Source organism: Triturus cristatus, chromosome 4_1 (assembly GCF_964204655.1).
Source record: "Triturus cristatus chromosome 4_1, aTriCri1.1, whole genome shotgun sequence".
NCBI classification, from domain to species: domain Eukaryota; kingdom Metazoa; phylum Chordata; class Amphibia; order Caudata; family Salamandridae; genus Triturus; species Triturus cristatus.
Genome location: NC_140585.1, coordinates 1,264,258,824 through 1,264,273,560, shown reverse-complemented (window position 1 = coordinate 1,264,273,560; position 14,737 = coordinate 1,264,258,824). Strand labels below are relative to the sequence as shown.

Here is a 14,737-nt window from a genome sequence, read left to right as displayed (position 1 = left end):
CTTCACCTGCCACCGATTGCCCTTCTTTGCACCTGGAATGTTGCGCCCCGCCCCTCCACTTCCGTCCCCATGTGCGTTCCCTCACACGTGACAGCTGCCGGGAACGTGAGCGGTGGGTATGCGGGGAGGGGACAAAGACAGCTGGATTCTGTTACAAATCACCTAATCCGTCGGAAATCCCGGCCGACTCTTATTGCTTCGGTATTAGTTTGGCCTGAGCTCGTCAAGACATTTGTAAATGAAGGTTTATCTAATCCTCCCCGTCTGGCTATGAAGAACTAAACATGCCCTCATTGGTGTGGCGAGTGTTTGTGCCCATGTTTGCCTTTTGGATGTCTTTCATTGTAAATGTCATTTCTTGTCATACCCTTTGGGCCTAATGTAGAGTTTGGTGCACTGGGGTATTCTGACAAGTAGTGTCCCATCTACTTTATCACTATATTACAAGTGCCATGGGATATGATGTACTTGTAATACGGCGTATGGGCTATCTGCCATGTTTGTCTTTCAAACTCTCTAAAAATCTTCTTTCTTTTTCTTTCTTACCTTTTGTATGAATTGCTTTTCTTCCTTCCATGATTCATCATTGTATTTCTTTCTTCATCACTTAGATGTTCTTGTTCCTCCTCTCCTGCCTTGCATCCTTATTTGAGTCAATCTGTAGGCTTCTTTCCCTTTATTCTGTCTTTCTCACTTAATCCATCAATCTTTCATAATGTTTTTACTCTTCCTTTTCGTATATTTTTTCCGTCTCTTACTTTTTTGTTTTTCACTACGTTTTTCTTTGTTTCTCTTGTTATATACCTGTTTTATTTTTCACCTTGTTTCTTTAATTGTCATGTGTTCTACTCTTGGAAAGGCCTTGCTTTCAGCTTATCAAGAAGTTACAGTGGGCTTAAAGCATTGCTTAACATTGTCTGGTTTACTGTTCATTTCCTTCTTAGTCAATTGCTTGCCTTGTCCATATTGTATTTTCCCTTCCTGGAAGAACATCCTCTTTATTTTTGTTTTTTCACTTCTCACTTTTAAAGAACTACTGTTTCTTTGAGTTTGAAGATTCCATGAAAGTGCATGTATTTTCCATCTGTCTCCCTTGTGTGCTTCTCTCCCCCAACTCCATTTTGATCCTGTCCGTGTGCTTCTACCCTGTGTTGCTCACTCTCTCCTGTGTATCTCCCCGCCCTCTCCTTCTTTCTCTCTCCCTTGTGTACTTCTCTTTCCTCACCCACACGTGCTTCCCCAACCCGCTTCTTTGTTGCCCGCTCTATCGCACAGCAGTCCTGTTTTTCATGTTAGTTTTTTTATGGAGTGCCAGGCAGCAAAATACTACAAGCCTTTCTGCTGTATAAATAAGTGTTAAGTGCCACTTCTTTTTCATACTTTTTTTTTTGCTAATCGATCCTGGATCATTAAATCAAAAAAGGCCCTCACACCACACGCATGCATCGTGACGCATGCAAACTATTACAAAATGATGCAGCTGTGTCATTGTGCCTTTTTTCCTTTTGTCTGTGCTGTACATTTTAAACAAAAGGCATTGGCAGGGGCAATAGGTATCAAGGGTGGAGACCTATCGGCTTTTCCAATGCTTGTTACCCGTTCCTGCCGTCCTTATTAAGTTTAATTCTTTATCATCCAGGAAACTTCTTTCTTCACTGTCTCATTCATTCGTTTATTCATTCCTTGTTTGTCTTTCCTGCCCTCCTTTTCTTCATTTTTCCCTTCTTAGTTTTTTATTCCGATTTTTTCCCTCCTTATTTTTATGTTCAATTTCTTTTTTTTCTTATTTTCTCGTTATCTTTCTTTTTTCTCTCATTGTTGTATTTTCCCATTCCTTTCCTCTTTCCTTACTTTATCCCTTTTTCAATTTAATTGTTTTTAACTTTATTCTTGGAAAACCAGTGATTACCTCTTGAAAGTCTACATCTTTAAGTGATGTTCACTGCTAATGGGTTTCTTATGTTGCGGGAAAACAGCACAGTTGCACCTCTTTATATGGAAAGCATGCACCGGTTTTCTCCTTTAACTATGGTTTTCTGTAACATTTTCCCATCCCTAATCTAACACTCGCCCCACAATTTGTACACACGCTTTAGCAAAGCCACTAGGTCTAACTTTAATTGCTAATGCATAGAAACAGCATTTGGGCATGTCTGTCTTGCATGCGGTTGCTTTATAAAGCCAGCCTTGGACTTTGGCACATCTGATATTGTACAAATCAATATCTCTCAATCGCATAGTATTCTCTCTGCGTAGGCTGCCTCTCACTTCTAGCTTCACTCACTCTCCACCTTTCCTGGGGGTGATCCATCGCCACTGTGGCCTTTTGCTTGCAGCGGATGTCCTTGGGGTTCTTGATTGCAGTATTCACTTCTGCCATATTATTGTCTTTGTGTTTGCCACCATCCTCTTGACTTTTCTGTTCTGTGCATCGCGTCTGTGGCTGGCATTTTGTGCACCCGTCCATTATTTGTAAGCCACTTTTTCTCAGAAGGCACACTTTCAGTTGTTTTACTTTCTGTCTGTATGTCTCTCGCTCCTTTTTTGTCCTTCCTTTGCTCTGCCACTGTATCTTTCTTTGTCTATTGTTCATTGCTTTTATTTGCAATTTTTAGATCTCTTGACCATATTCAATCTTATCTTCACTTTTTCTTTCCTTATAAGTTCTCTTTTCCATTCATCACAAATGTATCTTTCCACTTTTGCCTTCTCCTTTTATTTCCCTTTCCTAATTTGAATAGTTTATTTTTCTTTGCTTCTTTCATCTTTTTCATTTATTACTTTAATTATTCATTCTTTGCTTCCATCTTTCATTCTTTCCTTCTTCCCTCTGATTTGTTGTTTTACATTTGGCAATTACATTTGTCCTAGCTTCCATAAACTTTCTGTTTCTTTCGGTACCCAGTGTGCTGGGACGGGGGCAGGCTGGAACTCGGATCACACTGTGTTAGACCCACCAGGCCACAGTACCAAAAGAAGAGACACACACACACTGGTAAGCTGGCCGGGATTCAACCTCGTGCAGTTTTATTTATCACCTCAGCCACGCCGGGTCGAGGTGTTGGGTGCGTATGTTGAGGTTCAAGGAAGATCCCTGGTGGGTCAGTACACCCAGCAGCTCAGCTCTTTTGGAACACGGGTGGGTCTCCTTCATGCTACACGTATGTTTCTTGGGTATTTTTGTGTTTTTTAGGTCGAGCATTTGGGAACTCTTTAATATACTTTAGTATATACTTATGTAGTATATACTTATTAGATCGAGCATTGAAGACCTCTTGCATATACTTTAGTATATACTTATATGTGTATGTACTTTGTGGGCTCTAGAGATCCGTCCTAGGACTTGTCTTCTTCGGCTTAGGGACTTTTTTTTCTGTTCAACTAACTTTGTTAGAAAACAACCAGCACAGGTTAGTAAAATACCAGAATCACTTTATACCTGGCATGTCACACAGTTTGATGCTTACTGTCCCTCCATGTTAAAGAACAGTAGATGTTTCAGCACCCAGGCTAATGTGCTGCATAGCTAAATGCATATAAGGTCCCACAAGCGAGACCAATTGCATTGCAAATGCTTGTTCTAAAGCGCTGGCTGACTTCTTATGGGGCATTAGTGGGGTTGTTTACCGTTGTTGTCTTTTTGGCCATGCTACTTTCTTGTTTTGCCCTTTCTCAGACACTAACTGTTCGAAAGCATGTATGCTTGCAATTTATGTAGTAGCGCAGTGGGCTGCATAACCAAACTACTGAGTGCATTTGTTTTGACTGTTCCACGTGGTGTGGTGGGTGCTGCGCACCGCTTTCTGGCATCTCCTCTTAGGTCCGCCCACTCCGGGGTCACAGCAAGCTCTGACCCCTCTAAGCGAGGTTATTTAAATGCAGCCCGCCCTGTGTTGTCCTTCTATACGTCTGCTTCCCTTCCAGATGGCCCTGTATGTCACTTCTCTGCTGAGCAGGCCCTCGCTGTCTCCTCTTCCCTATTTTTCGTGTCTGAGCCTCACTCACACTTCCTCCTTTGGGCGAGCGGCCCAAGCTCTCGCTCGTCCAAGATCTACGGCTCCTCTGTCTGTCTCCTTCCAGTCCCGGGGCAGCGAGTCGCCTCGGTTGCAGCGCCTAGAATGCCACAGCTCCTTGGTAGGTTGTTCGCAAGCCTTGAAGTCCTGCGGCTTTCGGTGTTGTTTATGCGTGCGTAAAGTGTGCGTGCTGTGTCTGTGTGGTGTGAGTTCAGGCAAACAGGCCCACATGTAATGTTGGAAGATGTTCTTATTAAGCTGCTGGTCGGTAGGGCTGTTGCAGGTGTTTGACAAATGAGTGGTCCGAGGCGCCTGACTTATAACTATCGCAGCCCGGCGGAACTTTCTGGAACGTCGGTTTGCTAGAAAAATCTCCAAAATAACAAGCCCGTTCACCTTTTGGCCAGAGTTGGGAGTGCGGTGTATTTTTCAAACGCAGACGTCGCAGTATTTGGGTCTGGCCACAAATGAACGACATCTTGCTTCCCAAATGAGATCCTGTTTGATCTGCAGTGCCCCTGCGCTTGCAGGTGCACGCGGAAGGTTTGAACGTCCTTGGACAGTAATGCTATTAAGGCTCGAAAGGCGCGCTATTACCCCTCCCCCCCCCCCCCCCCAATCTCCCCTTTTCTCGTGGAACCTCATACCATTTGAGCAGCAGGACCCAGTGAACAAAGTGCAACACATGTATTGTAACTGTAATCCTGTGTGTATGGGGCGGGACAGAGACGTCGCTAAAAAACCTAAATATTTTGTAGCTGTTTTGTTGGTCTTTCATCTGCAAGTGGCTGCATATCAAATAAAATGCTCACACTTTAAATGAAAAATGTAGGCAAGTTGAACTGATCTGTGGAAAATGCATTGATCTGGTGGGAAAGCTCAGTTGGTTAATGCGCTGTGTAAGGCGTTTTGGTGTTGGAGGGTTGTTGACTTGATTCCCAGTTGGTGCACTAGGGAATAATATATATGTTTGCTGTTAAGTCCTAGCCACTGACGGAAAGCACTGTGTATTTGTAACTCATCAGTTTAAAAAAATTACACACAGCAGAAAATAGGCTACCACAACATAAGGTAGGATGGCACAAAATGTGTATTAAAAAAATGTGCATGCTTATAGTATTTTTAAGTTATATTTTTAGTAATACACAGTCTGCAGCTAGTGCTGTCTTTACTTATTGGTTTCCAAAAAGGACGCATTTGGGAACGGGTAACAGCCTTGCAGTATCTCTCAACAACGATATTTGGTACAATGAAGCTTGAAATGATTGTATCAATTAAAGTCTACAGTGACTCCCGCGGCCTTTAGATTTGCTGATTAACCAATTACACACATTTACATTCCTTTCATGTTGCAGTCTCCCTTGACAGAAGGCGTCTTTCTTCTTTAGCGGTCTGTCTCTTCACTTACTTCGCACCCCTCCCTCTTTCCCTATCAGCCTGAGGCTGAGGCAAAGTCAGCATTAGACTTTACAAAATACTTGTCTTGAGTAGCAAAAAAGTATGAAAGCTGTTTTGGCCAAATGAAAATAAAAAAAGCTTGAAGGTGACATTCCTAAGCGATCCCCTCCACTTCGACCTGTGGCACGGCCCCACTCGTGCACCTTCTCTGTGCTATACTCTTGACTTACAACTCTGTCATCCTTGAGCACCCCACCAGACAGCTGCCAACAGCAGGTCCTGGTTTATTCCTTGTGCTGAGGCTAGTTGATGAAATGCACCCAGAGTTGTCCAGTGGTGGTCACATCAGTAGCGGCTGCCGCTAAAGTAAAGTGGTGGGTGGGGGGGGGGAATAAAATAAAAAGACTTACTTGCCGCTCCGCTGCCGGCCGCCTAGTTGCTCTTCACGTCCCGGAAGTGGATGGGCTTCATTGCACAGGCTGCCGACCCAATCTATAGTGCCAATATCGGCAACAGTTATCACAAAGCACATAAGACATAAGTGCATAAATAAAAACACACGACACTGTAATGTAAGTGGAGAAATATTGCTGCAGGTTTATTAGCATAACCAATATGCAAACAAGGTGGGTTATCTTACGGGCGATCCCAGGGCAGGCCAGCCCTATGCCGCCTGCCCGTCTGATAAGCCTAGAGTCACCATGGCAACGCCAACTGGTGTATACCAAATATTGGGAGGGTCCACCCCTCCCATCCGTGGACCACCAGTCCACATGCTTCACACGCCCCCCCGTGATGGGTGGGCGGAGCATAAATGGCAGCCCCCGGTTGCTCAGACCCACAACCGCCTTTCGGTTAACGGGGCGCCGTCGTTCTTCCAGGGGACCCGCTAAACATCCCTGGGTATCCTGGCTTAGCACCCCATGGTGCTGCTGCATGCTGTACCCCTTGGTAAGTGCAGACCCTGGATCGCCCTGTAACTCCTCCTGCAACACAAAGTAACATTGTTAGAAAAAACCTGCCCCCCCCCTTTTGTCCCTCCGGACGCCGGGTAAGCGGAGGGGCGGGCAAGGCGAACGAGCGGACAAGAGGACGAGGAGGGGGCGGAGACAGTATAAGTACCCCTGTCTCCTGCCCGCCCTCGCCGGAAACAGCCATCTGTTGGGGTCTCCCCCGGACTAGCCCAGGGACTCGACCTCCCACCCCTGTGCCTTCCTGTGGCACTAAGGCGGCCGCCCTCCAAGGGGCGGGCCGCTGCGCGACCCCCCCCCGGGCAGCCTTACATAGTGCCAATATCGGCAACAGTTATCACAAAGCACATAAGACATAAGTGCATAAATAAAAACACACGACACTGTAATGTAAGTGGAGAAATATTGCTGCAGGTTTATTAGCATAACCAATATGCAAACAAGGTGGGTTATCTTACGGGCGATCCCAGGGCAGGCCAGCCCTATGCCGCCTGCCCGTCTGATAAGCCTAGAGTCACCATGGCAACGCCAACTGGTGTATACCAAATATTGGGAGGGTCCACCCCTCCCATCCGTGGACCACCAGTCCACATGCTTCACACGCCCCCCCGTGATGGGTGGGCGGAGCATAAATGGCAGCCCCCGGTTGCTCAGACCCACAACCGCCTTTCGGTTAACGGGGCGCCGTCGTTCTTCCAGGGGACCCGCTAAACATCCCTGGGTATCCTGGCTTAGCACCCCATGGTGCTGCTGCATGCTGTACCCCTTGGTAAGTGCAGACCCTGGATCGCCCTGTAACTCCTCCACAGCCTTGGGAGTGGCCACCGTCACTACCAGGGCCCCCCACCAAGGTAGACCTGTTTACTTACAACCTGCTGCAGCCCAAGCTTCCCCTAGGTCCAGTAGGAAAAGTTCTAAACTAGAGAGGTGCACCCCATCTCCCTCCAGGCACCCTGTGTACTTGGCGTGTACAAGACCATGCCTGATGAAGCCAAGACCTCTTTGCTCTGCGCAACTGCGCATGGCTCCCGGTAGGCCTTCATACCTACAGCATACTGATACCGGGCTTCTCCCAGGTCCAGCCAAAACAAGTCTACGCCCAACCGAGCCGGCGGGCACAATCAGGACAGGTTCCCCCATCCTTTCTAACTCCCCCGTGGATTTAACTGGAATGACTTTAAACCTAAAATTAGGCGATGGTCCAAGGTTGCCTTTGCATGGCTAAATAACAATCTCTTTGCCAAGGCACTCCTGCCTGGCAGTGCCCATGCGGGAGGAGGTAAGAGTTGAGAAGCCTGCCTTCCTTCCTCCTTCACTCCAGTGGAGTACGCCCGTCGTATTCCATCAGTCACCACCAAATGTAAAGCCTTGCCCTCCCAAAATTCTGCTAGTATACCAGGGAGAGACAGATCAGGGTGACCGCAGAGGAGAACAACCCAATTGTTCTCCTGCATATTTGTAGCCCAAAGTGTTGCCCCGTTGTTTCCCTTAATCGTATGGACCAAAAGCCACTTCCACAACCTGCATAGCTGCCAGCCAGTGCTGAAGGGCGGGAGAAGTTACCCGGTACTAATACTTGCATCAAAGGTACCTGTTTCATCGAACTCAAGGGAGGGCTACCAAGTGAGCAACCAGGCTCCACCCTAGTATCCAGAGGTCAAACCCAAGCCCCTCCAAGTTCTGCTGCTTCACCTGCCTGTTAACACGAATCCCAGGGCAGGCCACCGGCCTATAACCCATGCATGGCCATGCCTGAGCTAAAATACCTCTGAACAGCATGACAACAGGCTAACCACCAGCATTGCGTTCTGAATGTTTCTGACACTGCCAAGCAACATGCGCATAACTAGAGCAACTGGCACCATGCCATAAAAGTATCACTTCAGCCTTCTATGACACAAAACGTGCCCTTGTGGCGATCCGAGTAGTGCTCCCTTCAAGCCAGCAGCCCTACCCAGGCAACCCGCACCCTCTTGGCACTGGCACACCCCCGCCCCAGCTGCCCTAGAGTGCCTGGTCGTGTGTAGCCACAACCTATGTTTCATCACTAACGTTATATCGGGGTATGATGACACATCTAACTCTACTGCTGAGTGCCCGTTGCACCATCACAAGTATGCCTTTGCCTGCTCAGAGTCTGGCTGTAAAGTTGGAAGATATTGACACCCCAGCCCAGAGCGAAAATGGCAGCTCTACAGTATCTGGTGGTATAGACTGTCCCCGTACCCTGATGGAACAGAACGCAATTCCCTTGCTCCTGTTGCGCCGAACCCAAAACCAATTGCTCCCCATGGTTCAATACCTTCCTGCTGCTAAACATTCCCTAGCCGAATGTAGACAAATCTAAGTTCTGCAAAGGCTCTACTTCGCAGCCTGTACCATTCTGCCAGTGCCGAGAAGACCTTTGTCATGCTGCCTGGCCTAACCAATCTTGCCCTGTTCTAGAAGCGCCCGCTTCAGCCATAGAGCAAAAAATTCGCCAGTAACCCCAACTGGCCCTGATGCGAGACAAACCGAGCCAAGGCACAACAGTGAGTGTACTAACTAATAGCAGGTCTAACAGCGTCAACAGGCATCCTCAGCTTACAATGGGTGTGATGGAGTAAGGGTGTCCATTGAGCATCAAGCTGACAGCTTCCCTTCTGCCCGACCGTGGTGGGAACCACTCCTGATATTCAGTACACATGGTCCCTGTTCACCTGTCACTGCCTGATGTACGTGACCTAGGTACATGGTCCCCTTGCATGGCGGCATGCCATTGAGACCAACATTCCTTCCCTGATAAGTGCCACTATCTGCCTACGCTACAATCTTGCCTGGCGTTCTATCATGCCCAGATATACCACGAGATGATTGCTCTCCTCCGTCACTTGACCCTACCACACCTAGAAGAACAAACACAGCAAGAGGAAGCAGCCTGTGATCTGCCCCAAAAACCTTCATCCCGCATCAAACCGACCCGATGGAAAGACAACCAGCGCCTAAAGCTCTACACCCGCGGATGACCCAGGAAATAACCAATCGTTTAACAGTCGAGTAAATAACAACGGACATCCTTTCAGCATCTGAAGGCCTAGCCCTTCAGAAGAACCTGGGACCCCAGTGCCAGGCATCAGAGCAGGCCACGGCACCAGTGGTGCGACTGATCTTAGCCCACTTCCGTGTGAGCCAAGGCCCGCGAAGCATTTTTTTTTTTTTTTTTTTTTTTTTTTTTTTTGTTTTGATCGCTGAGCACACGTAAACCACTCTAGCTGTTCCTTGCCGCTAGGTCGTCCTACCCTAAGGAGCCCCAATGAACGACCAGGTAACCTTAACACTCACTCAACCTGGGCGTAACTCTGTGCTTGACCTAGATGCTGGATGCAAAGTGACACCTCCCCCTGCTCCCGGCCATAGTGGTGAAGTGTCCCATGAGTGCTCGGTTAATATAAAAGACCTCGACATAACCGAGGGAGCCCTGCGCAGCTACAGACGCCTGGCAGTTGTCCCGTTCCGTGGAAGCCTGCCTGATCACCATTCATAGCGTCACTCTACTGCGCATAGTGAAATATATTGTATTTATAATAATGTCTGTATGTGAGCGCAAAGTTGTTTTTTTTTTTTTTTTTTTTTTTTTATAATGCTACTGGTTGCGGTAACATGCAAGTCTACCACATGTAGTATGGTGGTCCATGACTATTGTCTACTTCCCCAACTGTGATATTTACATTTAGTTAATTTCCCTGATTTCGGAATTTACGTCAGGTGGACCCTTGATATCACACACAGAAAAAGGACCCAACCCGCCAACCTTTTGCTGTTAAATTTCAGACAAAAGCAGCTTACAGGTGTGTGTCAAAACCCAACTTACTGGGACTCATTTATCGACCACAGTAAGAAAATAACTGCGTGTGCCTGCTGAGCTCTGACCTTGTGACTGAGGTCAAACAACCTCCTGCCCGTGCATACCAATGGATATAGCCCGTAAATTGCTGTTGTGCTGTGCGAGATGTCGGGCTGTCGCTAGGAGCTCCCTCTCTTGATACCTGTGGTTACTCATCCTATTACCCCGGAGCTGTGGCCAGCCAGGACTGTGGCTATGTCGCTGACACCGTTACGCTGTTGTAACAGATACTGATCTGTAGATAAACGCATTACCTAAACATCCATGTACCTCAGACTGTAGGCCCCTTACAGGTGAGACGTTAAAACCTTTCTTTTCCTATAACTCTTGCTGTCAACTTAGAGTTTACTTCACTATGCATTCATCAATGAGGCTAACAGGCATGTCCTCTTGAAAGTGCCTCCGTTCAGGCATGGTACGGCCGGGTCAACCACACTACTAGCCAAACTTCCTAAAGTTTTACACTCCCATGCCCTTTCAGTGTAAATATTATTTGAATCAAAATGCCCCTGGTACCTACGGGCCCCGTGCCCATCCCGATGAAGTATGTGCAGTACCAACAGTGAGAGCCGAAGTCAAACTGGTGAGCCCAGGCAGAGTCAGGCAAATCATTGCTTCCCCAGGTCAATTTAAAACATATTGAGCTACCAAATACGGTAAGTCACCGCCATTGCGTCACAATTGCCAATTCCAACCAATAATAGGTGCTACATGTGACGGTGAAGTGAAAATGGAGGTAACTGATACATTAGTACAGGTTATATACAGTGTGCATTACATCAGATAGTCGTAACCATCAGCACAATAATTTATAATAGAGGCACCGGAGACTTAAACAGTTCCTTCATTAATGAAAAGTGGTTAAGACATAATGGTAGCGTCTAAATCCCAAGAGCATCCGGCCAACTTCCACGTGCAAGTAGAAAAGGCTGTGCATCAAGTTTGCCAGGAGGTCAATTGATTCACTAAAGGCCCTAAAAGAGACAGTACGAGGCCATGTTTTGTATTTAATAAAGTTCAACTTTTAGCTCTATGCAGCTCTTGCTGCGTATTGACAAAGTTCCTTCCCTACTTCTTTCTTCACTGTCCCAGTAGTAAGGATTTTATGGAAGTTTGTACAAATTTTTCCTCTCCCACAATGAGCTATTTAAACGAATGCCTTCCAACTCAAAGCCCCTGCATATAGCTGCAGTTCGCCGTTTCCCTCCCCTGGAAGGGAAGCAATGAGTCATGGACACTTAAATGTTAGACATTTGAGTGGCATAGTCATGTTCACGAATCCCCAATCGTCTACCACTTCATATATTTGGCAAGCTACCCTCTCATAGACTTCTAACTATGTCGAATCATATACCACACCGCGTTTCATAATGTGTTGAGCTGTGACGCAAGGATACAATTGACCAATGAGCGTTCCACTATTCAATCTTGCACGACCAGCAGTGCTCTTCAATTCTACTATTGTTAGGGAGAGCTTCCTAAAGTCCTGGTTACTTGGGCGGTATGTTGAGCACACTACAAACCCATTTCCCTGGCTGCGGTGGTGAAAATGTTGTCCATTAAAGGCCAAAATGATCTAAGCTGCCTTTCTTACCCCCGAGGACCGCACATCCAGACTGAAGCATATTCGCGAGCAAGGCCGAAGCCCCAGACTGCTGGCTGCTGTCAAAAAACAGGCGTCGGCCCCCACCCTATAAAGCACATTGTATCCTATCAAATAATGAAAACATAGCATCCCTGCAGTGCCACCTTCAGTAGCGTCCGATGTAACGAGGGGAAACTCGTCACTTGTATTTCTTTTCCCGACTCTACCATAAGGATGCAGCACTGAGTCTACGCTTAGTCCCGGGGTTCGCCCTGCCTGTGAGCCTCTGCACTGGGCCAGGCGCCCGCCCCCAGGGCTGCTCTGTCAGAAGCCACACCACGTGAGGCAAACGACCAGGCCAGCAAAGACATTGTACTTTATTACTGTACTTGTGCTTCTAAGTCAGAAGCATGCCTACCACAGTTACGGAAGAAAAAGGAGTCTGTTGTCCAACGCTGGAATGCCAACGCATAAACCTCACGTGAGGGGCTGCCATGCCGTCAAGACCCATGCCGCTGCTTAGCCGCTTGAGTTGCCGCCGCGCCCAGGCTCTTCACTTGCTCCGCCCTAACGGGCAGCAGGTGGGGCGACCCTGCCCCTTCCAGTACGCTCACGGGCACATATGCTAATGGGCCATAGAGCCCGGTGGTGACTCGGGCCAGCCTGCTGGTGTGTCTGGCTCAGACCCGTACCTGAAGTCCTATCTCTAACTTCTGCACAGCTTAGATATCTCAGTGCACAGACTTCTTGTGCACAGCGGGCAGATACCCGCCCTTGCACACATTAAGGCTATCCCAGACCTTAACTCCCTGAATGTAGAACAGACTACTCGGGCCAGTACTGCTGGTGTGTCTGACCCTGACGCGTGCATGGAGTCCTATCCCTGATTTCTGGACAGCCAGCTATCTCAGCATCCTGTAGAACCACTGCAGGCCTCCCATCCAAGTGCTAACCAGGCCTGACCCTGCTTGACTACCAAAACGGACCCTGCACGACTGCTAACATGAGGGAGGAAGCGTGCACACGAAAACGAAACACAATCATTATAAGCGCCGGGGGGGGTCGAAAGGCGACACTGCAGGCCTCCGATCGGTGCTGAGCATTGCCCTCTGACACAAACGCTGCCCCCCACAACGTAGAAGGGGGTTGATGCACCACGCAGCCAACACGCTCCGCTGCGCACCATGCCTGAAGAGAGACATGATATGCGAAGCGGAGAGGCCGGGAAACGAAATTGAGGCCGCCAGCCTGCACCGCATGCATCATCACGCCCAAGTTGACCCAAAGAATGGGGGTAGCCTGATGGAGCTCGGGCTCCCTGCCTCGGGACTACAATACCCAGAGATCGCCACCCGTGGCACCCGAGGAGGCGGTCCTACATGGCAGCATAGCCCAGTCGGCATGGCTGGCCCGCAAGATGGAGACTATGAGGAGTGGGGATGGACTGGAGCGCGCCTCAACACAAGGTGGTGGCGCGCGGCGAGGGGGGGGGCGCTCACATCTGTGCGCGACTTGACTAACGAGAAAGGCGAGGGGGGGGATGTTTGAGGCCGCATCCTAGATTAGACTCTTGGTGCACCGGTATAGTCCACTGCTAACGCGACTCGACCCCCGGGAGGCACGCAATCCAAGCCGGGTAGGAAGCCATGGCCTCCCCCGACAACCTGCTCATGCGGTCCCCACAATACATGCCACGCCAGGAGATGGCTGCACCGATTGCTCACACAATATTTCAGGAGTCCCCCCACATCCCCCCGGCTGGCCACCAGTACTGCCCACAGGACGGATGGGACTCGCCTACTAGCATAGCATAGAGGACCCCGCTGACCCTCCCCGCAACTGCGATCGCTGTCGTGCCCCCCACCCCTGAAATCCTCGACAATCGCCGTGGAAGCGGGTGGCGGGAAGGCATGCTGGGGGAGTAAAGTACCCCGGGGACGACATTGCGACCTCGGCGGCTGCCGCAGGCCTGGCTGCCCACTCCCCTTCCTAACGTGACAGCCTTGTTAGACCTGGGCCCCCAGAGCCCGCGAGGCAGGGGACCCCGCAAGCCAAACCTCCGGAAAAGCGGGAGAGGCCCCGTTCCCTCCGGAGCTGCCTCTGCCGGTGGGCGAAGGAGAGAAGGGGGGCACACGAACCCAGCTGCCCCCCACCTTCCCCAAGGCCAGCACCCCCAAGGCCCGCTCTGGGCCTGGGTAGCCCGCAGGGATGCCCGTGAACAAATGGGAGCTGACCGAACCCCCCCAAGGTGGCCCACCACAGCAAAGCCACACCGCCCTGATGCAACTCCCCGAAGGTGAGGAACGGGCGAGAGGAGGGTGGATGCACTCACCGTGCAAACAAAGATCGGCAGCTCCCCCCCACAACAACGCAACACAGCCAGCCCTCCGCGCACGGCCCTCACCCCCGCCCGTGGTACACCGACCACAGGGCCCCGTCTCCTGGTACTGCCCAGGGACAGGGCCGGGGCGAGAGTAAGGTAACCGGCAAGACTCACCACTGAGGCTGGAAGGAGGTTGAGCGCGCACTACGACGAGACCACGACGGCGGGCTGCGGCCTCAACCCAAGGCGAACGAGCGGACAAGAGGACGAGGAGGGGGCGGAGACAGTATAAGTACCCCTGTCTCCTGCCCGCCCTCGCCGGAAACAGCCATCTGTTGGGGTCTCCCCCGGACTAGCCCAGGGACTCGACCTCCCACCCCTGTGCCTTCCTGTGGCACTAAGGCGGCCGCCCTCCAAGGGGCGGGCCGCTGCGCGACCCCCCCCCGGGCAGCCTTACAGATGCTGCTTTCATGCTATACCTAGCATGAGGGCGGAGCCTGGATTGGCCTGAGTGGCCTGGTTTAACGCTTGCTCAGGCATAGGGAGCCTGCAGCTTTCCTCCAA

The 14,737-nt window shown here is 49.7% G+C and overlaps 1 protein-coding gene across 4 annotated transcripts in view; it reads left to right on the top strand.

The window, feature by feature from the left end:
• ZNF385A (zinc finger protein 385A) overlaps positions 1-14,737 on the top strand; it is an 850,943-nt gene that overhangs the window by 545,106 nt on the left and 291,100 nt on the right. Inside the window, exon 1 of one of the 4 annotated variants that reach the window (XM_085654754.1) lies at positions 3,949-4,134. The exons of the other annotated variants lie outside the window; for them this stretch is intronic. Within the exon in view, the coding sequence (XP_085510880.1) occupies positions 4,119-4,134 (16 nt within the window). The 5' untranslated portion in view covers positions 3,949-4,118. Of the gene's footprint in view, positions 1-3,948; positions 4,135-14,737 lie in introns of those variants that run through there. 4 annotated transcript variants of the gene reach the window in all.